Source organism: Rhinoraja longicauda, chromosome 19, assembly GCF_053455715.1.
Source record: "Rhinoraja longicauda isolate Sanriku21f chromosome 19, sRhiLon1.1, whole genome shotgun sequence".
Lineage (NCBI taxonomy): Eukaryota > Metazoa > Chordata > Chondrichthyes > Rajiformes > Arhynchobatidae > Rhinoraja > Rhinoraja longicauda.
In genome coordinates, this window is record NC_135971.1 from 36229296 (window position 1) to 36252238 (window position 22943).

Below are 22943 nucleotides of genomic sequence, written 5' to 3' on the forward strand. Positions count from 1 at the left end.
TGGCAAGAGAATGGGGTTGAGAAGGAAAGATAGCTCAACCATGATTGAATGGCGGAGTAGACGATGGACCGAATGGCCTAATTCTGTTCTTACAACTTATGAACATAAACTGCTGATGCTGCAATCTTGAGCGAAACATGAAACATTTTATCTGTGGAAGATATGGGTAAGCACAGTTTAAGGGCCAAACTCGAGGTCTGAAGAAGGGACCTGGACCGAATCCTAGCCTAACATTTTCCTGCACAGATACTGCCTGACCCACTCATTTACCCCAGCATTGTGTGTGGTGGACCAAGGCAGACGCGAGTATGGTGACCAGAGTGGAGGAAATGGTTAATTGCTTATTTCAGGGTGGTGGGGTGGAATCTCGAGTGGATCGATATGTGGGTGATGGGCAGACGAATTCAATCTGTGTGTTTCTGTGTGTGTGTGTGTGGGAAGCGGTGGTTAAATTAATAACAATGGATTGTGGAACCTATGGATAACTTCTCGATGGGCTGCCCAATACATAGTTATTTATTCTGATCCGTAGATGCGATCAACTGCTGAATATTTACCGATATTTATCCTGTTTTATTTCCTTTCAGATTTCCAAGAAACTAGTGCCTTTTCAGGTCAATGTTTGTATGAAATAGGCATCGGTTACAAAATAAGAGACCTAAGGAAAAAAATCTAACTACGTGATTTGGAACGTGATTACAGCTTGGACTGTGCGGTGATATGAAAGGGCGACATGGAATTATCCAGTAACTACAACGACGGGCCTTCATAGTCCACAGCGCCATGTTCAATATTGCACATTCATTTTAGAACAAGAAAATGACATGAGAAAATAACTGTGATGCGCGTCAATTTCTCTTCCGCAGATAAAGAAAAACGAGAGAGTATGGGTTATATTTAGGATTCGCCAGTGTTAAAATTCATTACATTTATCGTATCTGAGTGAAGCGAATCCCGGCTCAGGAAAATACTACAACATTGCACGTTGGATCAAGTGACCGGTCGATAATACCAGTGGCCGGCCTTCTGTACGATGTTACATTGAGTATTCCTGCACCAAGGAATGGGGAACGGCTTCATTTGTCTGGAAATGTTTGTGAAAGTGTCCGTGACTAATGTAATTGCGCCGTCACTCCCAGTAGCCACTGGAGGATTGGAGCGGGTATTAATGAGGGGACGAGCTGCGCTCTTTGATCCACTGTGTCCCGGGTTTGCTGCCGACACTGCGACTCTTCCAGAATGCGGCGGGCTCCTATTCTGTACGTGAAGGAGATCGCCTATCCGATTATGGCGGCGTTTGGAATCCCTGGTAAGCCCGATCATATTAGGTTTCGGTCTATTATCTTCACGTGTACCGAGGTTATATTTTGCATGCTATCCAATCAGATCACATAACAATGTGCACAAATACACTCAAGTCAAACGCGTGCAATCGGTAGCGAAAAGAGCTTTAAGAAAGAAAGGCGATTTTATCTGACAATGGTCGAACCTTCTCTGGAAAGTGCACTATCGGACACCGTGTCCCAGTCATGTTGTTCCATGTGTAGGAAGGAACTACAGATGCTGATTTAAACCGAAGATAGATACAGAATGCTGGAGAAACTCAGCGGGACAGGCAGCATCTCTGGTGCGAAGTAATAGGTGACGTTTCGGGTCGAGACCCTACTTCAGACTCCGAAGCATCTTCTGAAAAGGGTCTCGTCTCGAAACGTCACCAATTCCTTCTCTCCAGAGATGCTGCCTGTGCCGCTGAGTTACTCCAACCTTCTGTAACTAGCTTCAGTGCATGCATATGAGTGAGATTAGACTTACGTCTCATCAGACTAAAGAACTGTTACGTTTACAAGTTGGCAGAGCATGAAGAAGTAAACTGAAGAAAGAAAAGTTGATTAGAACCCTTTTCCATTTTTGCGCCATCAGCGAGTTACTCCAGCATATTGTATCTATTTTATGTTGTTCAATGCGTTGCTGCTCGTCTCAAATCTGACTGGAGTTCCGGATATAGTTAATATAGATAGATGGAATTGCAGGCACGAAATCAGGCCCTTCTGTGATAAGATAGCGGCCAGGAGAGTATGATAGACACAGGTTGCGGTACTGCTGGTCAAGTGAAAATGAAGGAAGCTTAATGGAAACCAATCTGTTTGCAGGAAGCGTCAGGAGAAGGTGCTGATTCAGCACGTTACATTTTCATTCTCTTCACATAAATCATTCCCATTAACGACCCGTCGCACCTTTCTCCGTTCCAACACGGCCGCCTTTGGGGTAATTTACTCTTTCTCAGTCTCCGGCCTGTGTCCATCAACGTGGTGCCGCCGCCACTAATCTTACTGGCAGACCAGCTGAGTATTCCCACTAACTGTTTTAATATCTGCTGTCCGATCCCTGTAGGGTTTTACCTGATGTCCATTTGGAGCTGTCATTTGCGCGGGAGTTAATAACAAACAGGCCCAGGAGCGGTTGGTGCAGCGTGTGGGCGGGGCCCAGGGGCGGTTGGTGCAGCGTGTGGGCGGGGCCCAGGGGCGGTTGGTGCAGCGTGTGGGCGGGGCCCAGGGGCGGTTGGTGCAGCGTGTGGGCGGGGCCCAGGGGCGGTTGGTGCAGCGTGTGGGCGGGGCCCAGGGAGCGGTTGGAGCGGCGTTGGTTTAAAAACGTTCCATCTCACTTCAAAAGAAGTGGTCTGGAGGAAGCCGCTGATTGGCCGTAACCACAGGGTTGTATTTCTGCTTTCTGTTCGTACTTTGTAGTTAAGGGTTCGGTGAGTTAAGGGTTCAGTGAGTTAAGGGTTCAGTGAGTTAAGGGTTCAGTGAGTTAAGGGTTCAGTGAGTTAAGGGTTCAGTGAGTTAAGGGTTCGGTGAGTTAAGGGTTCAGTGAGTTAAGGGTTCGGTGAGTTAAGGGTTCAGTGAGTTAAGGGTTCAGTGAGTTAAGGGTTCAGTGAGTTAAGGGTTCAGTGAGTTAAGGGTTCAGTGAGTTAAGGGTTCAGTGAGTTCAGGGTTCAGTGAGTTCAGGGTTCGGTGAGTTAAGGGTTCAGTGAGTTAAGGGTTCAGTGAGTTAAGGGTTCAGTGAGTTAAGGGTTCAGTGAGTTAAGGGTTCAGTGAGTTCAGGGTTCGGTGAGTTAAGGGTTCAGTGAGTTAAGGGTTCAGTGAGTTAAGGGTTCAGTGAGTTAAGGGTTCGGTGAGTTAAGGGTTCGGTGAGTTAAGGGTTCAGTGAGTTAAGGGTTCAGTGAGTTAAGGGTTCAGTGAGTTAAGGGTTCGGTGAGTTAAGGGTTCGGTGAGTTAAGGGTTCGGTGAGTTAAGGGTTCGGTGAGTTAATGGTTCAGTGAGTTAAGGGTTCGGTGAGTTAAGGGTTCGGTGAGTTAAGGGTTCGGTGAGTTAAGGGTTCGGTGAGTTAAGGGTTCGGTGAGTTAAGGCTTCCGTGAGTTAAGGGTTCGGTGAGTTAAGGGTTCGGTGAGTTAAGGGTTCGGTGAGTTAAGGGTTCGGTGAGTTAAGGGTTCGGTGAGTTAAGGCTTCCGTGAGTTAAGGGTTCGGTGAGTTAAGGGTTCGGTGAGTTAAGGCTTCCGTGAGTTAAGGGTTCAGTGAGTTAAGGGTTCAGTGAGTTAAGGCTTCCGTGAGTTAAGGGTTCGGTGAGTTAAGGGTTCGGTGAGTTAAGGGTTCGGTGAGTTAAGGGTTCGGTGAGTTAAGGGTTCGGTGAGTTAAGGGTTCGGTGAGTTAAAGGTTCGGTGAGTTAACGGTTCGGTGAGTTAAGGGTTCGGTGAGTTAAGGGTTCAGTGAGTTAAGGGTTCAGTGAGTTAAGGGTTCGGTGAGTTAAGGGTTCAGTGAGTTAAGGGTTCAGTGAGTTAAGGGTTCAGTGAGTTAAGGGTTCAGTGAGTTAAGGGTTCAGTGAGTTAAGGGTTCAGTGAGTTAAGGGTTCAGTGAGTTCAGGGTTCGGTGAGTTAAGGGTTCAGTGAGTTAAGGGTTCGGTGAGTTAAGGGTTCAGTGGGTTCAGGGTTCAGTGAGTTAAGGGTTCGGTGAGTTAAGGGTTCAGTGAGTTAAGGGTTCAGTGAGTTAAGGGTTCAGTGAGTTAAGGGTTCGGTGAGTTAAGGGTTCGGTGAGTTAAGGGTTCAGTGAGTTAAGGGTTCAGTGAGTTAAGGGTTCAGTGAGTTAAGGGTTCGGTGAGTTAAGGGTTCGGTGAGTTAAGGGTTCGGTGAGTTAAGGGTTCGGTGAGTTAATGGTTCAGTGAGTTAAGGGTTCGGTGAGTTAAGGGTTCGGTGAGTTAAGGGTTCGGTGAGTTAAGGGTTCGGTGAGTTAAGGGTTCGGTGAGTTAAGGCTTCCGTGAGTTAAGGGTTCGGTGAGTTAAGGGTTCGGTGAGTTAAGGGTTCGGTGAGTTAAGGGTTCGGTGAGTTAAGGGTTCGGTGAGTTAAGGCTTCCGTGAGTTAAGGGTTCGGTGAGTTAAGGGTTCGGTGAGTTAAGGCTTCCGTGAGTTAAGGGTTCAGTGAGTTAAGGGTTCAGTGAGTTAAGGCTTCCGTGAGTTAAGGGTTCGGTGAGTTAAGGGTTCGGTGAGTTAAGGGTTCGGTGAGTTAAGGGTTCGGTGAGTTAAGGGTTCGGTGAGTTAAGGGTTCGGTGAGTTAAAGGTTCGGTGAGTTAACGGTTCGGTGAGTTAAGGGTTCGGTGAGTTAAGGGTTCGGTGAGTTAAGGGTTCGGTGAGTTAAGGGTTTGGTGAGTTAAGGGTTTGGTGAGTTAAGGGTTCGGTGAGTTAAGGGTTTGGTGAGTTAAGGGTTTGGTGAGTTAAGGGTACAGTGCTTTTTAGTAAAGGTACAGTTTAAAGGATTAAGAGGGATTTGATTTAATTTGGGGGTAAGACATGTCAGGTGAGATCGGCCCCGTGGAGTTCACATCCTGCAACATGTGGGAGATCAGGGATATTGTCGGTATCCCTGATGACTACGTGTGCAGGAAGTGTGTCCAGCTGCAGTTCCTGGCTGACCGCATTGAACGGTTAGAGCTGCGGTTGGATTCATACTGGAGCGTCCACGATGCTGAGAAGGTCGTGAATAGCATGTACAGTGAGTTGGCCAACACCGCAGGTAAAGGTTAAGCGGACAGAAAGGAAACGGGTGGCCACTAGCCAGCATAGCAGTAGGCAGGTAGTGCAGGAGTCCTCTGCGGTCATCTCCCTCCTAAACAGATATGCCATTTTGGATACTGTTGGGGGAGATGGCTCATCAGGGGAAGGCAGCAGCAGCCAAGTTCATGGCACCGTGGGTGGCTCTGCGGCAAAAGAGGGGAGGAAAAAGAGTGGAAGGGCTATAGTAATAGGGGATTCAATTGTAAGGGCAATAGACAGATGTTTCTGCGGCTGCAAACGGGACTCCAGGATGGTATGTTGCCTCCCTGGTGCAAGGGTCAGGAATGTCTCTGAGCGGCTGCAGAACATTCCGGAGGGGGAGGGTGAACAGCCAGTTGTCGTGGTGCACATTGGCACCAACGATATAGGTAAAAAAAACACGGGATGAGGTCCTACAAGGTGAATTTAGGGAGCTAGGAGATAAACTTAAATGTAGGACCTCAAAGGTAATAATCTCTGGATTACTACCAGTGCCACGTGCTAGTTAGAGTAGAGATAAGAGGATATTTCAGATGAATACGTGGCTTGAAAAATGGTGCAAGGGGGAGGGATTCAAATTTCTAGGACATTGGAACCAGTTCTGGGAGAGGTGGGACCAGTACAAACAGGACGGTCTGCACCTGAGCTGGAATGGAACCAATGTCCTTGGGGGAGTGTTTGCTAGTGCTGTCGGGGAGGATTTAAACTAATGTGGCATGGGGATGGGAGCATGAGCAGAGAGACAGAGGGGTGTAAATTAGGGTAGAAGCAATAGGTAGCAAGGTGAAAAGTAAAAGTGGCAGGCAGACAAATCCAGGGCAAAAATCAAAAAAGGGCCACTTTTCAACATAATTGTATAAGGGGTAAGAGTGTTGTAAAAACAAGCCTGAGGGCTTTGTGTCTCAATGCAAGGAGCATTCGGAATATGGTGGATGATTTGAATGTGCAGATAGTTATTAATGAATATGATATTGTTGGGATTACGGAGACATGGCTCCAAGGTGACCAAGGCTGGGACCTGAACATCCAGGGATATTCAATATTCAGGAAGGATAGACAGAAAGGAAAAGGAGGTGGGGTAGCTTTGCTGGTTAGAGAGGAGATTAACGTAATAGAATGGAAGGACATTAGCTTGGAGGAATTGGAATCGATATGGGTCGAGCTGCGAAACACTAAGGGGCAGAAAACGCTAGTGGGAGTTGTGTACAGGCCACCTAACAGTAGTAGTAGAGTTGGGGATGGCATCAAACAGGAAATTAGAAATGCGTGCAACAAAGGTAAAACAGTTATAATGGGTGACTTCAACCTACATATAGATTGGGTGAATCAAATTGGCAGAGGTGCTGAGGAAGAGGATTTCTTGGAATGTATACGGGATAGTTTTCTAAGCCAACATGTAGAGGAACCAACGAGAGAGCAGGCTATTCTAGGCTGGGTATTAAGTAATGAGGAAGGATTAGTTAGCAGTCTTGATGTGTGTGACCCCTTGAGCAAGAGTAACCATAATATGGTTGAGTTCTTCATTAGGATGGAGAGTGACTTAGTTAATTCAGAAACAACGGTTCTGAACTTAAGGAAAGGTAACTTTGAGGGCATGAGACGTGAATTGGCCAAGATAGACTGGCAATTGATTCTTAAAGGGTTGACGGTGGATATGCAATGGAAGGCATTTAAAGAACGCATGGATGAACTACAACAATTGTTCATCCCACTTTGGCAAAATAATAAATCAGGGAAGGTAGTGCATCCGTGGCGAACAAGGGAGATTAGGGATAGTATCAAAACAAAAGATGAAGCGTACAAATTAGCAAGAAAAAGCAGCCTACCAGAGGACTGGGAAAAATTCAGAGTCCAGCAGAGGAGGACAAAGGGCTTAATTAGGAAAGGGAAAATAGATTATGAAAGAAAACTGGCAGGGAACATAAAAACTGACTGCAAAAGCTTTTATAGATATGTGAAGAGAAAAGATTAGTTAAAACAAATGTAAGTCCCTTGCAGTCAGAAACAGGTGAATTGATCATGGGGAAAAAGGACATGGCACACCAATTGAATAACTACTTTGGTTCTGTCTTCACCAAGGAAGACATGAATAATCATATCATATCATATCATATATATACAGCCGGAAACAGGCCTTTTCGGCCCACCAAGTCCATGCCGCCCAGCGATCCCCGCACATTAACACTATCCTACACCCACTAGGGACAATTTTTACATTTACCCAGCCAATTTACCTACATACCTGTACGTCTTTGGAGTGTGGGAGGAAACCGAAGATCTCGGAGAAAACCCACGCAGGTCACGGGGAGAACGTACAAATTCCTTACAGTGCAGCGCCCGTAGTCAGGATCGAACCTGAGTCTCCGGCGCTGCATTCGCTGTAAAGCAGCAACTCTACCGCTGCGCTGCTGGAAATAGCAGGGGACCGGGGGTCAAATGAGATGGAGGAACTGAGTGAAATCCAGGTTAGTCGGGAAGTGGTGTTAGGTAAATTGAATGGAATAAAGGCCGATAAATCACTAGGGCCAGATAGGCTGTATCCCAGAGTGCTTAAGGAGGTAGCCCCAGAAATAGTGGATGCATTAGTGATAATTTTTCAAAACTCTTTAGATTCTGGAGTAGTTCCTGAGGATTGGAGGGTAGCTAATGTAACCCCACTTTTCAAAAAGGGAGGGAGAGAGAAAATGGGGAATTACAGACCAGTTAGTCTAACATCGGTAGTGGTGGAAATGCTAGAGTCAGTTATTAAAAATGGGATAGCAGCACATTTGGAAAGTGGTAAAATCATTGGACAAAGTCAGCATGGATTTATGAAAGGTAAATCATGTCTGACGAATCTTATAGAATTTTTCGAGGATGTAACTAGTAGAGTGGATAAGGGAGAACCAGTGGATGTGTTATATCTGGACTTCCAGAAGGCTTTCGACAAGGTCCCACATAAGAGATTAGTATGCAAACTTAAAGCACACGGTATTGTGGGTTCAGTATTGATGTGGATAGAGAACTGGCTGGCAGACAGGAAGCAAAGAGTAGGAATAAACGGGTCCTTTTCAGAATGGCAGGCAGTGACTAGTGGGGTACCGCAAGGCTCAGTGCTGGGACCCCAGCTATTTACAATATATATTAATGATTTGGACGAGGGAATTGAATGCAACATCTCCAAGTTTGCGGAAAACACGAAGCTGGGTGGCAGTGTTAGCTGTGAGGAGGATGCTAGGAGGCTGCAACGTGACTTGGATAGGTTAGGTAAGTGGGCAAAGGCATGGCAGATGCAGTATAATGAGGATAAATGTGAGGTTATCCACTGGCAAGAACAGGAAAGCAGACTATTATCTGAATGGTAGCCGATTAGGAGAAGGGGAGATGCAACGAGACCTGGGTGTCGTGGTGCACCAGTCATTGAAAGTAGATCACCATACCCCTGCCCTCACTCCTGTAGATGCAGAATGGTCAGTACACACAGAGGCCTCCTCCTTATGCACCAACACCCACACGTCAATAAGTTTCCGGCACGCCATTATGTTGAGCTTGTTTACCACCACCTCCGGGCGGGAAGGAATCTTCGCCTCGCAGTGACGACCCATTCTCCCGTCTCCAACATTCTTCGTGCGTTTGGTGTCCACCTACCGGCCTTTTACACGCTGTTGATGTTTGATTTAATCTCTAACTGCCGGCAAGCCATCAAGCGCCTTGGATTGCTAATGGAATTCCGCTCATTGGATTGCTAATCTACTCCGCTCATTGGATTGCTAATGGAATTCCTCTGTTCGCCGCAGCTGCTCCCAAGATCAACTTTTCCACTCCAGTACTTATAAGATGTCCTTACACTTTAGTAAACGCGGTTTCCCCCTGGTGTCCCCTATCTTTGCCCGTTCCTAACCCGATTATCCTCTGTTTGCCGTAGTTCTTCTCTCGCTATCACCCCCCTTCACAATCCCCCTCCCTTACCCCCTCCCCTACGGAACAAGAATAGAGTTCTCGTGGTTCTCACCTTTAATCCCACCAGCCTCCGCACCAACAACCGACATTTCCGTCCCATTCAACGTGATCCCACTGCCAGTGACATCTTTCTATCTCAACCGCATTCCATCTTCCGCAAGTCCTTGGTTCACTCATCAGTTTCCACACAAACCATCTCTTCCCGTCTACGTTTCTCTGCAACCACAGGATATATAACACTTTCCCTCTACCCCCTCCTTGAACTTCAGCCAGGACCCCTTCCAGGTGAGACAGATGCGCATGTTCACTTCCGTTAACCACAACTACTGCATCTCGTGTTGCCGATGTGGCCTCTTGTACATCCGTGTCCTATTTTGTAAACCAGCATCTGCAGTACATTGTCTCTATTCTGAGAACGGACCTTCATTAGTTGACGTAGAATCAGTGTGACCTTGCTGTGCATTTCAAACAATAATTCTGGGCTACATAGTTAAGGTATATTAATTTTGCGATCAATGCAGACACAGGAAATCTGAAAGCCCAATAAAACAACAGGGAAACTCTGAGAGAGGATCTGATAAATGGTCTGAGACCGGACAGTTTAATCTCTTCTGCCGTTTGTGTCTGACGCATCAGCGTTTCTTTATTTTCTCCCTGTATTTATAAATAAAATCCAATTTCTTGAAATACTAATATTGCACCCTGTTTTTCAGTAACAGTCTAAAGAAGTGTAGATGTATAAAAATATATTTTAAATAGATATGTCTGAATGGTATGGGTCACGGAATGACATTGGAACATGTTGGTCTTTTTATAACTGGCGTGTAAGGACGGACAAGTAGTTCTCAGTGTTGCAATTTCCAGAAATCTGCACAAAGACATAAACGATTAGGAACTTCGGGCAGGTCAGTGAGCAGCATGTTTCCACATTTCATCCCTGGGATGGCGGGACTGTCATAATCCCTGGGATGGCGGGACTGTCATAATCCCTGGGATGGCGGGACTGTCATAATCCCTGGGATGGCGGGACTGTCATAATCCCTGGGATGGCGGGACTCTCATAATCATATGATGAAAAATTGAAAAAACTAGGCTTGTATTCCAGAACCAGGGACCACAGTCTTAGAATAAAGGGGAGGCAATTTAAAACTCAAGTGAGAAGAAACTTTTTTCACCCACAGAGTTGTGAATTTGTGGAATTCTCTGCCACAGAGCGCAGTGGAGGCCAATTTACTGGATGAATTCAAAAGAGAGTTAGATAGAGCTCTAGGGGCTAGCGGAATCAAGGGATATGGGGAGAAGGTAGGCACGGGTTACTGATTGTGGATGATCAGCCATGATCACAATGAATAGTGGTGCTGGCTCGAAGGACCGAATGGCCTCCTCCTGCACCTATTTTCTATGTTTCTATCATCTCTTTCGTTTGTGAAAAGGCGTCAGTAAGGTTGCGGTAAAGTTCACTTAGGAACCTTGCCTGCTTGTACCGACCGGGAACAGCCTGGATATTGCTCCTACTTCTTTCTTCGTGCGATTGCTAGATGGAGGGCTGGGATTGCAGATTCTTAACGCGAGAGATTACAGAACATTGCAGATAATACACAGGCATGTTCCATTGTCAAAGATCTGCATTTAATAGGTACGCATTTCCTAAGCCACATTTCTAAATTCTGGATTGACGTCTTTTTAGAAACTGCTGAATGTATTTTTTTCGGACAGTCCCGGTGTTTTATGTTCAAGAGTTGGAAATGGATGATATCTATTAACCTCAATATAGCTCTCTACGGACAGAATGTGCATTTGCATCGATGTGGTTACCATAAAGTTCAGGAATGGCCTCGACCACGTACCACTGTTGCAGTTCAAAATGCTGGATGCCGTGCGATAAGGACTGTGAAAATGAAGGATATTTGATATTGACATATCTTAGAAAGCACATGCACTCTTTCAGGAACGCCATCCAGAACATCCAATAAGCTTCTCAGTATTTGCAAAGCTGCGCCCGTCAAATGTTCTTTTGATTAAGGAAACACCCGATGATCAATGCAAATGTTTGCAGCATGAGAATTTTATGCTCCAATTGGCAGGGCTTGGCATCACCTACAACAATGATTTGTGGAAAAGCCTGTTGTGTAATTCTGAGAATATGCATGACAAATGTTGGAGAGGTGAATGTGGTGAGTGTCGGGCAATGTGCATGAAAGAGGGATTCAATGAATCAGATAAAGCCAAGAATGTGAGTTGGATGACATGGGAAAAACATGAACATGGGAGGCTGAAAAAGATCATGAAAGTTGGCTGCTGTGGTGAACTACAAGAGTTGGTGTTATTGAGGATGCCAGGATTTCAAGAACATGTAAAACGAATCAAAGCCATGTCATTTGAGGAAAAAAAGAAAGAAAAGTCATTCAAATGAACTTTTCCATGTCTTACTCCTGTATCAGCATGAAGTGCAGAGTGCTTTGTGGTCACGTGATTCAGTCAGTTTGTTCACCGCTGTCATCTTCCAGAATGGTAAGTGTGAGTCTCATTTGATTGTGTCAAACACAAATGACAAAGGAAAGGGTTCTGTGTACACATTCATGCGATATCTTGCTACCAAAGCTTCAGCTGATGGTTCCATCATATTTTTTACAGATGGGCCATCTTCTGAATTCAAGAACAAGTTCATGGCAAAACGTCTCTTGATTGTGGCAAAAGAACACCACGCAACATATGAATGGTAATACTTTGCAACTTCTCATGGGAAGGGGGTAGTTGATGGCATAGGTGGGTGCTGCCACGTCACTTGTTTGGTATAATGTCATGAGCAAGAAAGCTGATGCCCCAGTTGTCCAGAGCTCAAAGGACTTTGCAAATCTGGCCACCACACTGATGCCCAATGTCATGGTTATACATATTTCAGAAGATGAGATTTTAAAAAGTGCCATTCAAAAAAGACAACCATGGGAAAGTGTAATTCCTGTGCCACGCAGGTATCATGTTATCCAGGTGTCTCCATCTGGCATTTTGAAGTTCTGGCATACAAGTGGTGGAGCTGACCCCGACTTATCTAACCAGTACTGTGCCCCCAAACAGAGTATTGACTGGGTAGTTGGGGATTGGTTGGTGGTTAGGTATGACCAAAATCTTTTCCCTGGAGAAGTTTTAATGGTAGTTGGAAATGAAACTGAAGTAAAAGTGAAGCACGTTTGGGTGTTTCTGGAAGTGGCCCCCATCTGAAGAACCAGACAGATGCAAAATACTGGAGTAACTCAGCGCGTCAGGCAAAATGTGTCTACCTTCGATTTAAACCAGCATCTGCAGTTTGTTTTCCTACACATCCTGAAGAACCAGACATCTTGTTTTACACACAAGACCAAGTTGTGAAGCAGACATCAGGGCCTCATGTGGCACGATCCAGAGGGCAGTTCAAATTTGGTGGAATTTAAGAAATATCCATGCAAACTAGTGCATTAATACCTTAGTGGTATACATGTAATATAAAGTTCCTCGCTGTTACAGTCTTGCATTTTTTTTGAAGGAGAGTGGAGGTCATGTCCTTTAGATTTGTACATGAAAGGTTGTTGTATTAACATTTGCTGTCAAAGTAAAGTTTTGTGTTTCACCAAGAAAGTGGTTTGAGAAATAATTGTTTGCAGAAGTTTAATGCAGTTACTTGTATTTATGTTATTGTTCATCTCATACAATACGTAAACACTGGATTTGGAGACATTATTAATTATTATAAAAACAGTTAACCTGCTTAATTAACCTGCCCACTCTACATGTATTTCGCAAATGCATTATTTACAATGTTTGTTTAAAAATACATGTGTACATGTGTTTGCATATAAGACGAGCAACAACATACTTTTTGTATGCTGAGATACTTATAAGAGAAAATGTTGAATGTATAAAGACAGCATGCAAATCAAAACATGTTAAATACATTTTCATGAACTCAATGCTGAGTGTTTTAAGCAACATATTCAAAGCAATGTTGTAAACTTCATGTCAAACTCGGTGTGAAAGTCATACATTTTCTTTCTTGTTATGAATAACCTTTTGAGACAATAACACCTTTCTTCTTTTGTCTTTATTTCCAGGTTCAGAGACTCACTCTTTGCAATATCAGTTGAAATCATGAACAGCAATAACAAAAGACAGTTATGCCTGGTATCCACTACCATACTGCCATATCTGTACACATTTCCTCCATGCGCGTCATGTCACACACATGACCACCCAAAATGTCACACGCGTGACCAGACGTCATCACATAAAGTAATACATTAAAAAATTCTTGCAAGAGCTTAATTTTATTCATTGCTATTTTCCTACTTACAGAACTATAATGGATGTCTGCCAAAGAGATGAACGTTCTAGCTTTTTAAAATTCACAGAATTTGTGAGATGAAACTGAGTTATGAAAAAAATGCTTCCGTGTGAGGGCACACACGTGACCAGTCATATTGGACCTCTGACCCTAAACAAACATTGTCAGCATAACATATACAAATTTCACTTCATAAACTTCAACATATATGTCATATTATGTTTATTTGTACAATACTGGAGAGATTTTGAGGAACAAGATTATTATTCAGGTTTTTGCACCAATACACTGTTTTTAACAAAATCTACCAATCATGTGAAACCTTAGATATAACAGATATAAATTAGATAACTTCAAGAATTTTGATTCAAGGTGGCCTTAGTTTTGTGCAGTATTGCAATGGATTTAGACAGTTTTGATTTGATAAGTTTTATGTGAGGTTTCCAGCAGAGTTTATGATCTATTATCACTCCCAAGAATTTATTTTCATATACTCTTTCAATTTCTACATCATTAATCATGAGTATTACCTCCAAATTCACTTTTCGATTTCCAAACACAATAAATCTTGTTTTACTTAGATTTAATGACAATTTATTAATATCAAACCACTTTTTTAGGGTTTCCAATTGCCCTTCAACTGTGTCCAAATGTTGCTTCATGTTTTTCCCTGAACAAAATAAATTTATGTCATCCTCAAATATAACTAAATGTAACAATTTTGACACCTTACAAATATCATTTATATAGAGTATTAGGAGCTTTGGGCCCAGCACCGAGCCTTGCGGAGCCCCAAAGGTAATCTTCATAAGTTCTGAATCAAAATTATTTACTTGAACATACTGATATATTGAACATACTCCAAAGGCGTACAGGTATGTAGGTTAATTGGCTGGGTAAATGTAAAAATTGTCCCTAGTGGGTGTAGGATAGTGTTAATGTACGGGGATCGCTGGGCGGCACGGACTTGGAGGGCCGAAAAGGCCTGTTTCCGGCTGTATATATATGATATGATATGATATGATATCTGTTTTCAAGGTCGCTTCTTAACCAGAAGTATGTTACTCCTCTAATGCCATATCTTTCTAGCCGATTCATCAGTAAACCATGATCTTTGGTATCAAATGCTTTTTGAGATCTATAAATACTCCCACTGTATATTTATTGTCAATTGCAGTTGAAATATGCTCTACTAGTTCCATTAGCACTAGTGAGGTAGACCTTTTAGCTCAAAAGCCATACTGGTGATGACTTAGTATGTTATGTTTATCAATAAAGTTTTCAAGTCTTTGTACAAATAATTTTTCTAATATTTTTGAGAATTGGGGCAGCAGAGATATCGGCCTGCAATTTGAAAATAAATGTCTGTCTCCATTCTTGTCGACAGGAATGACTTGTGCTATTTTCATTTTGTTGGGAAATATGCCTGTGAGGAAGGATTGATTACATATATGTGCCAACGGTTTTGCTAAACATTCAATAATATTTTTGACTAGTGTCATATCAATGGAATTGTAATCAGTAGACTTTTTGTTTCTGTATTTATTAATAATATCAATAACTTCATTATTGTGTACTCCACTGAGGAACATGGAGTGAGCATTTCTATCAGAGCTCTCATGTTCTAAGACCTTCCTTGCTACTCGGTTCAGTAATCTCATTTGCTAAAGTAGGCCCAACTTTTACAAAGTAGACTTTAAATTCATCAGCAACCTCTTTTATGTTATAGTGATATTAGGATTTTTAACAAAGTAGCTAGTGTAATCTGCTTTCCCGATACGATGTTTTAATTATGCTGCTAATCACTTTCCAGCAAACTTAACTACCTATGCCTTTAGTTTAAATATCTATTGTGCGAGAATTTTTTTTGTCATAATTTAGCCATTTAGCTCATACCTGTGGCCTTAGTTTAATAAATTCTGCAGTAATGCTTTTATAATATTTATTTAATTCAAAGGAATTTTAATTTTGTCATAGTGCTATATGTATTTTTTTCTCTTAGCATAATGAATTAAGTTTTATTTTTCAAGAATAAACATTAAAAAAGCCACAACAGCATAGTTGCAACCATTAGTCTCAAAACTTTAAGGACGTGGGTTTAAAAGGTAGCCTGATGATTCACGTTGTTCTGAAACCCTATCTTCTGTAACGTCATCACAGCACATTTAGAATTATTATACCCAGGGGTCGGAGTCGGATACATAAGAAATCAAGGAGTCAGAGTCGGGTGTTTTGGGCATTGACTCCACAATGATTCAATCACTGCCCACAAAGTAATGGTGGCAAGGCAAGCAGTGAGCGTGCAACCAGATCCCTAAAGGGGCTGCTCCTTGCCTTCTGGCTGCACTTCACACCCACCATCCTCATCTTTGTACTCCCTGTGCGTAGGGAAGAGGGAAGGACTGAAGATGTCTTGTTTGGTTTGCTCCTGGGCCTGGCCAAGCTGGCCATCTGCGAGTCATGGTGCCAGGCGGAGGAGGGCTCTGCCCGAGCTGGCTGCCTGCCCCTTTTCCGGGGTTACGTCCACACCCGGGTGGTTTTAGAAAGGAACTACGTGCTGTTCACGGGCATCCTGGGGGGTGGAATGTATCCTCAATAAGGATGGGGAAATAGTAATTTAATATTCAGTATTTAAGAGTATTTGCTTTACTGTGTATTATGGTGGTGGCCATGTTTGTATTTTGGTACTGTACATATTATTTTTGTAAATAATTGACGAAAATTATTTTTGTTAAAAAAAAGTGCAACCAGTAAAAAAACAGTAGCCTGTCATCTTCCACAGCAATAAATATAAACTGCAGAGGTTGTGGGAGTGCAGGGTGAGAGACATGGGCAAGATAAAGTGAGATAGAAGAGACAAACCAAAATAAAATGGGAGCCCAAGTGACAGAAAGCAAAAATCAATAAGCGAGTTCGGTATTACAACTGCGCCTGCCCAGGTCATGGGTCATTCGGGATAAACCTGGAGCAGGCCGGGACTGAAGGTGCCTCATTCTTCTGTGACCAGTGACCGTGCTGACAGCCTCTCATCGTATGTTGGAATCAGCGATCATTTTATTATTCAAGCTAAACTACACACAAAGAATAAAGTTCCTTCAAAACCACCGCGTAAAATTTCACTCTGGAGAAAAGTGAACAGTGAGGAATTTAAAGACTTGGCAGAAAAACTGAGGAAACATTTATTTAACCTGCATCCAGATAAAAGAACAGTAAAGGACAACTGGGTGTGGCTGAGAGACTCTTTAAATGACATTGTAGTAAATCATGTTCCTCAAACACTCATTAAGAGCCGTATGCAACCTCCTTGGTTTTCGGTAAAACTGAAACGTCTCTGTAGTAAGAAAGATAAGTTTTATATCCGTGCCCAAAAAAGGGGTACAAAACTGGATTGGGACAATTTTACTAGAGTACGAAAGCTGGTCGATCGCGCTATTAGGAGTACTCATAGACAACATATTTCTTCCATTCTTGAGGGGGAGCAACCCAAGGCGTTTTGGAGATATGTGAAATCTAGACGGACAGACAACACTGGTGTCCAGATGCTTAAAGTGAACAACTGTCTGATCACTGAGGACCAGGTGAAGGCAGAAGCTCTTGCAAACCAATTTCAACATGTTTTCACCCAGGAAGATACGGAGCCTTCATCATTCCCAGATCTACCACCCAGCCCATATGCTGATATGCCTGCTATTAAAATTGAGGTTGAAGGTGTAAAGAAGTTACTGCTCAACATCAATACAACAAAAGCTATTGGACCTGGCCAAATACAGAACCAAGCCCTTAAGATCACGGCCGAAGAACTGGCTCCTGATTTGCAGTTCATTTTCCAACAGTCGCTTGACTCTGGTGATGTTCCGCTGGATTGGAGGAAGGCTAACATCACTACTCTCTTTAAGAAGGGTTCAACCACTAACCCGGCTAATTATCGTCCTGTTTCATTAACAAGCACTTGCTGCAAACTACTGGAGCATAGTAATCTATGAGACACCTTAGCAAACATAGCATACTTGCTGACAACCAACATGCATTTAGGAGGCATAGATCATGCGAGTCTCGGCTTATCCTGATGACAAATGACCTGGCCAAGAACCTTGACAGCAATGTCGTCACGGATTTAGTAGTACTAGACTTTTCTAAAGCATTTGATGTCATCCCACACGAGAGACTGCTTCAGAAGCTTGACTTCTACGGTGTTCGTTCCAACACGAAACAATGGATTTCAAGTTTTCTGACAAAACATCTTCAACGCTTGTGTGTGAATGGAAAAAGCTCTGATTGGCATCCAGTGTTAAGTGGTACACCTCAGGGCATAGTACTGGGCCCTGATCTGTTTTTGCTTTACATTATTGACATTCATGAAAAAGTCACAAGCACGACCAGAGTATTATTCGCTGATGATTGTTTGCTGTACCGTCCAATTAAGTCAGCTGATAATAAAGATGCTCTCCAAACAGATCTTGATACTATGGTTGAGTGGTCACAGCAATGGGGGATGCAGTTTAACCCTTCCAAATGTGAAACCATGCGTGTCACCAGGAGGAGGAAACCAGGCGAAACATCATATAATATCCTTGGTGCCACCATTGAAGAATACAAACAGACCAAGTATCTTGGCATCTAATTACAGAACAATCTACGCTGGAATGGTCAGACTCATCATGCAACGGTGAAAGCAACACGTGTCCTAAATTTTCTGAGACGCAACTTTTATCATTGTTCAACTTCTATCAAGGAGAAGTTATACTTCACCCTTGTTAGACCACATTTGGACTACGCAGTTGCAGCATGGGATCCATACACAAATAAAATCATTTCTTCCATCGAACGTGTCGAAAGACAGGCAGTTCGTTTTGTTACAAATACCTACGAGAGAGAAGCGAGTGTTACCGAACTTCTAAATTCATTGGGGTGGAACACTCTCCAAGACAGACGTAAAGGGTGGGCTGAAAGATGGCAGATGGAGTTTAATGCTGATAAGTGTGAGGTGCAGCATTTTGGTAGGACAAATCAAAATAGGACGTACAGGGTAAATGGTAGGGAATTGATGAATGCAGTGGAACAGAGGGATCTGGGAATAACTGTGCATTGTTCCCTGAAGGTGGAATCTCATGTGGATAGGGTGGTGAAGAAGGCGTTTGGTATGCTTGCCTTTATAAATCAGAGCATCGAATATAGAAGTTGGGACGTAATGTTAAAATTGTACAGGGCATTGGTGAGGCCGAATCTGGAGTATGGTGTGCAGTTCTGGTCGCCAAATTATAGGAAGGATATCGACAAAATGGAGAGGGTACAGAGGAGATTTACTAGAATGTTGCCAGGGTTTCAGCACTTAAGCTACAGAGAGAGGTTGAACAGGTTGGGTCTTTATTCTTTGGAGCGTAGAAGGTTGAGGGGGGACTTGATAGAGGTTTTTTAAATTTTAAGAGGGACGGACAGAGTTGACGTGGGTAGGCTTTTCCCTTTGAGAGTGGGGAAGATTCCAACAAGGGGACATAGCTTCAGAATTGAGGGACAAAAGTTTAGGGGTAACATGAGGAGTAACTTCTTTACTCAGAGGGTGGTGGCTGTATGGAATGGGCTTCCGGTGGAGGTGGTGGAGGCAGGCTCGATTTTATTATTTAAGAGTAAGTTGGATAGGTATATGGATAAGAGGGGATTAGAGGGTTATGGTCTGAGAGCAGGTAGATGAGACTAGGTCAGAGAGAGTGGTCGGCGTGGACTGGTAGGGCCGAACGGGCCTGTTTCCGTGCTGTAGTTGTTATATGGTTATATGGTTAAAGCCCAGTTTGACCTGTTTTTACAAAATGTTAAATGGTCAGCTCAACATAGATGACCACATCTACACCAAACCCAAACCTATCAGCAGTAGAAGAGAGAGGGCATTCGATTCAATTTAAGATACCAGCTACCAAGACAGATGTGTACAGCAATTCATTCTTCCCTCACACAATTAAAGCAAGGAATAGTCTTCACCCTACTATAGTTACTCAACCAGACGCAACTAAATTTAAGGCAGCTCTTCTTCTCCAAGAAGCCCTTCTTGCTTAAGTCCATACTCCGCCACCTCCAGTTTAAATTCCATTTGGAATATTTTGGAGGACCAAGAACCAAGGCGAGCTGAACAGCAATAGTTGGGTCGAGCACCCACGCCCCCTGCCGCTAGTAGTGCAGAAACATTGCAGACAAGGAGGGCTTATGGTTGGCTCAGGGAGGGGGCAGTGGCAAATGCCATAAAGGATGACGTTCGTGAAAGAATATCACAATCCTTTGTTTTTTAACGTCTTCCTCACATTAATCTCCAGGCCCGTACCCTGGCAGAATGTTTGCAGGATTTTTGAGTTTTCATTCGTCCCTTTATATGAATCACTAAGGATTGCGATATTCTTTCGCGAAGGATAGAGCAGCACTTGACCTTTTTTCCTGTGTGTGCAAATCGGAGGGTCCATGGCGATATTGCTGGCACATGTCTCCGGTTGGTGCCCTCGTGTGAAAAATGCCAGAATAAAAAGACACAATAAAATAGTGGGGTGTCCTAAAGAAAAAGTGAACAACTATGGTTGGTCTACCATTGTTAAGCAACACCTACGATCTGATGATGGTTCACTCTGGAAGCCAGATTTAGTATTTGTGAAAGACCAGTCGGTTGCCGTAGTTGATGTCACCATCAGGTTCGAGAACACTCAACCTCTCACCAAGGCCGGGCAAGAAAAGAGTCAGAAATATCAACATCTGACTGAGCAAATAAGAATAGAGTCAAAAGGACGGGATGTGGAGTACTTTGGTTTCGTCACAGGAGCCAGAAGGCTGCGATTTTGGACAACCAGAGGTTAGGTTATTGTCACGTGTACCGAGGTACACTGAAAAGCTTTTGTTTCAACTCCATTAATGATTCAATATCAAGATCAAAATAAGACTAGAAGAACGATATATGCAAGAGTCACAGTGACCACCAATACTGAGCCCAGACCACTGGCATAGTAGTGTAGGGGGATAATGACTGTGCACGAGGCATGTTAAACCTTAGAAAGTGCACAAAGATAGACCCAAAATGCTGGATTGCACAAAGTAATCAATATTTGTCCAAGACATAAATGGTTTATGGCGGAAACCCCTTGATGTAACAAAAACATCTCGAATCTTCAGAACGTCATGAAAGGAGCCAAAAAAGACACACAAAGATTTGGTCCACGGCATTTGATTCTGTCGGCCATAGATTGCTAATGATCCGATTACCGTGAAGGTTTATAGATCTCATTAATGATCGATACGCAAAAACAACCACGGTGGATGACGCCGGCAGGGAGACAGAGCCTATCCTTATAGAAAAAGGTGATATTCAAGGAGACCCAATGTCACCTCTCCTCGTCAACATCGCAATGGACCCTCTTATGTGTACGATCCAACAAAAAGGAAAAGAAGAATAGATAAAAGGAAGATAACAGCAGGTTAGCTGTGGAACTCTGGCCTTTGCAGATGAGATTGCTATCCTAAGTGATTCATGGGAATGACTAAAAAAGATCCTACAAACCCTCTGAATAAAAGTACGTTCCTTTAGAAAGGAGATGAGGAGGAATTTCTTTAGTTAGAGGGTGGTGAATCTGTGGAATTGCCACAGACGGCTGTGGAGGCCATTATTGGGTATTTCTAAGGCTGAGATTGATATGTTCTTGATTAGTAAGGATGTCAAAGGTTACAGGGCGGAGAGAGAGAGATAGATCAGCCATGATTGAATGGCGGAGTAGACTCGATGAGCCAAATGACCTAATTCTGCGCCTATGACTTATGAACATATGAACCTTCTGCCAGGGCACGGGCCTTGAGATGAATGTGAAAAAGACCAAGGGTTTCCCATGTGGTCAACAAGACAAAGACACGTCTATAATCCATTAAATAACTGGACAATAAACGAGGGCTCAATCCCACATAAAACCAGGGGAGATCAAGAAATATCCCGGTGCATGGGTCGACCCCTGTTCAGGCATTACCAACGAAAACTGGTACTCAAAACTGGATAAACAGTTTGAGAGCCTTAAGAACACCAAGCTGAAACCATTTAGAAAGATTGAGATCCTAAGGGCCCACATGGTCTCAAGATTGCATTTTCACCTCATCCTCATTCTTATTCTTTAGTCTTTAGCCAGAGGGTGGTAAATCTGTGGAATTCATTGCCACAGAAAGGTGTGGAGGCCAAGTCAATTGATATTTTTAAAGCAGAGATGGATAGGTTCTTGATTAGTATGGGTGTCAGGGGTTTTGGGGGAGAAGGCAGGAGAATGGGGTTAAGAGGGAAAGATAAATCAGCCATGATTGAATGGCGGAGTAGACTTGATGAGCCAAATGGCCTAATTCTGCTCCTAACATTTATGAACTCACGGAAGCATCCCAGAACAAGAAGTCTTATAAAGAAAACGGCAAAATAGGTCCTCCACCAGCCGAGTGAGACCACGGATGGTATCCTATCCGCACAGAATTGTGATGGAGCCTACCAAAATTAGATAAATACCATCTGCAGTTGTTAGGAAACGACTATCCTTGGAACAATCGGGTGATAAAATTATCGGCGTCATTCCAAATGGCTGTAAAGGAAGACATCACCCAGGTGAAACAGTTAAAATCTTTTTAAAAGTATTTAAAAGTATTTTTACTTTATCAGTAAAAATACTGAGGGGAGGGGGGGGGGGGGAGAGAGAGGGAGAGAGAGAGAGAGAGGTTGTGTTGCTCTCTTCTCCGGTGGCTGAGAGGATTGAAGCAACCTTTGAAGATTGTGTCGAAGGAAGAGGGACAGAGGCAGTGGGAGTTCGAAGTTTGACTGAACGTTGGACTTCGGAAACTTTCCTTTGTCGAAGGATTTCTCCATTTAGTGAGGAATTCCAGCGCTTGTCTGCAGTGCTGTGGGAGCGGCAGTGGCTGGCGGATTGCCAATCGTACCTGGAGACTGGGAGTTGGGAAGATGTGGTGTTTGTGTCGATTCTAGCTCCACAATCCAGCTTCCATACCATTGTGCCCGGACTGGGACTTCGGGCTCAACAAAGAGAAGGTACTTTTCAAATCTGGCAGATTCCGGAGGGGCTCGAAAGGCCTCAGAAAGCTCCAAAAGCTGCACTCGGCAGTGAGGATAGGCGTGGGCGTGTTCCCTTGCTCGACTGGAGAGAACTGCTTCTGCTGCACTTTAGACTGAGACTGACTGAGATTCTTGAGCGAAGACTGCTGTTGTTTCGGGTGTTGTTCTGTACCCGTCAGGATGGCGACGGCTCGGGCTCGGGCACGGAACTACGCAGCTGTGGCTTCGGCTGCGGCTCCGGAGCCACTCGAGGAGGAGCCCTATGTCAACTTGGGGGGGGCTTGAGTACGGGATCACAGTCCAAACCGGGGACCGGTGGTCCAAGGAGGAATTAGCGGAGAGTCTGTTTGATCTCTTCCAGAAGGACGAGATTGCCTCTGCTGAGGTTGGATGGGGTAAATGTCAGTTCATCCTAAAGGAACAGCAGGATGTGGCCCTAGCTTTGGAGAAGGGGCTTACAGTGGGGGGGGACCTTTGTACCGGTGGAACCATGGGTGTCCACCGTGCGACCGGTTCTCCTGCGCAACGTTCCCACTTTCATCCGGGATG

At 43.8% G+C, this 22943-nt stretch overlaps 1 protein-coding gene and 1 pseudogene across 2 annotated transcripts in view; one reads left to right on the forward strand and one right to left on the reverse strand.

Annotated features, from left to right (window-relative positions):
* Positions 1-22943, reverse strand: part of LOC144603231 (class I histocompatibility antigen, F10 alpha chain-like) — a 1654937-nt pseudogene that overhangs the window by 195398 nt on the left and 1436596 nt on the right. The gene's annotated exons all lie outside the window — the stretch shown is intronic.
* LOC144602783 (uncharacterized) lies at positions 1033-13566 on the forward strand. The gene is made up of 3 exons (XM_078415916.1): positions 1033-1309; positions 11653-11737; positions 13104-13566. Exons 1-3 carry the CDS (start codon positions 1240-1242, stop codon positions 13291-13293), a joined length of 345 nt encoding a protein of 114 aa, XP_078272042.1. The 5' UTR covers positions 1033-1239; the 3' UTR covers positions 13294-13566.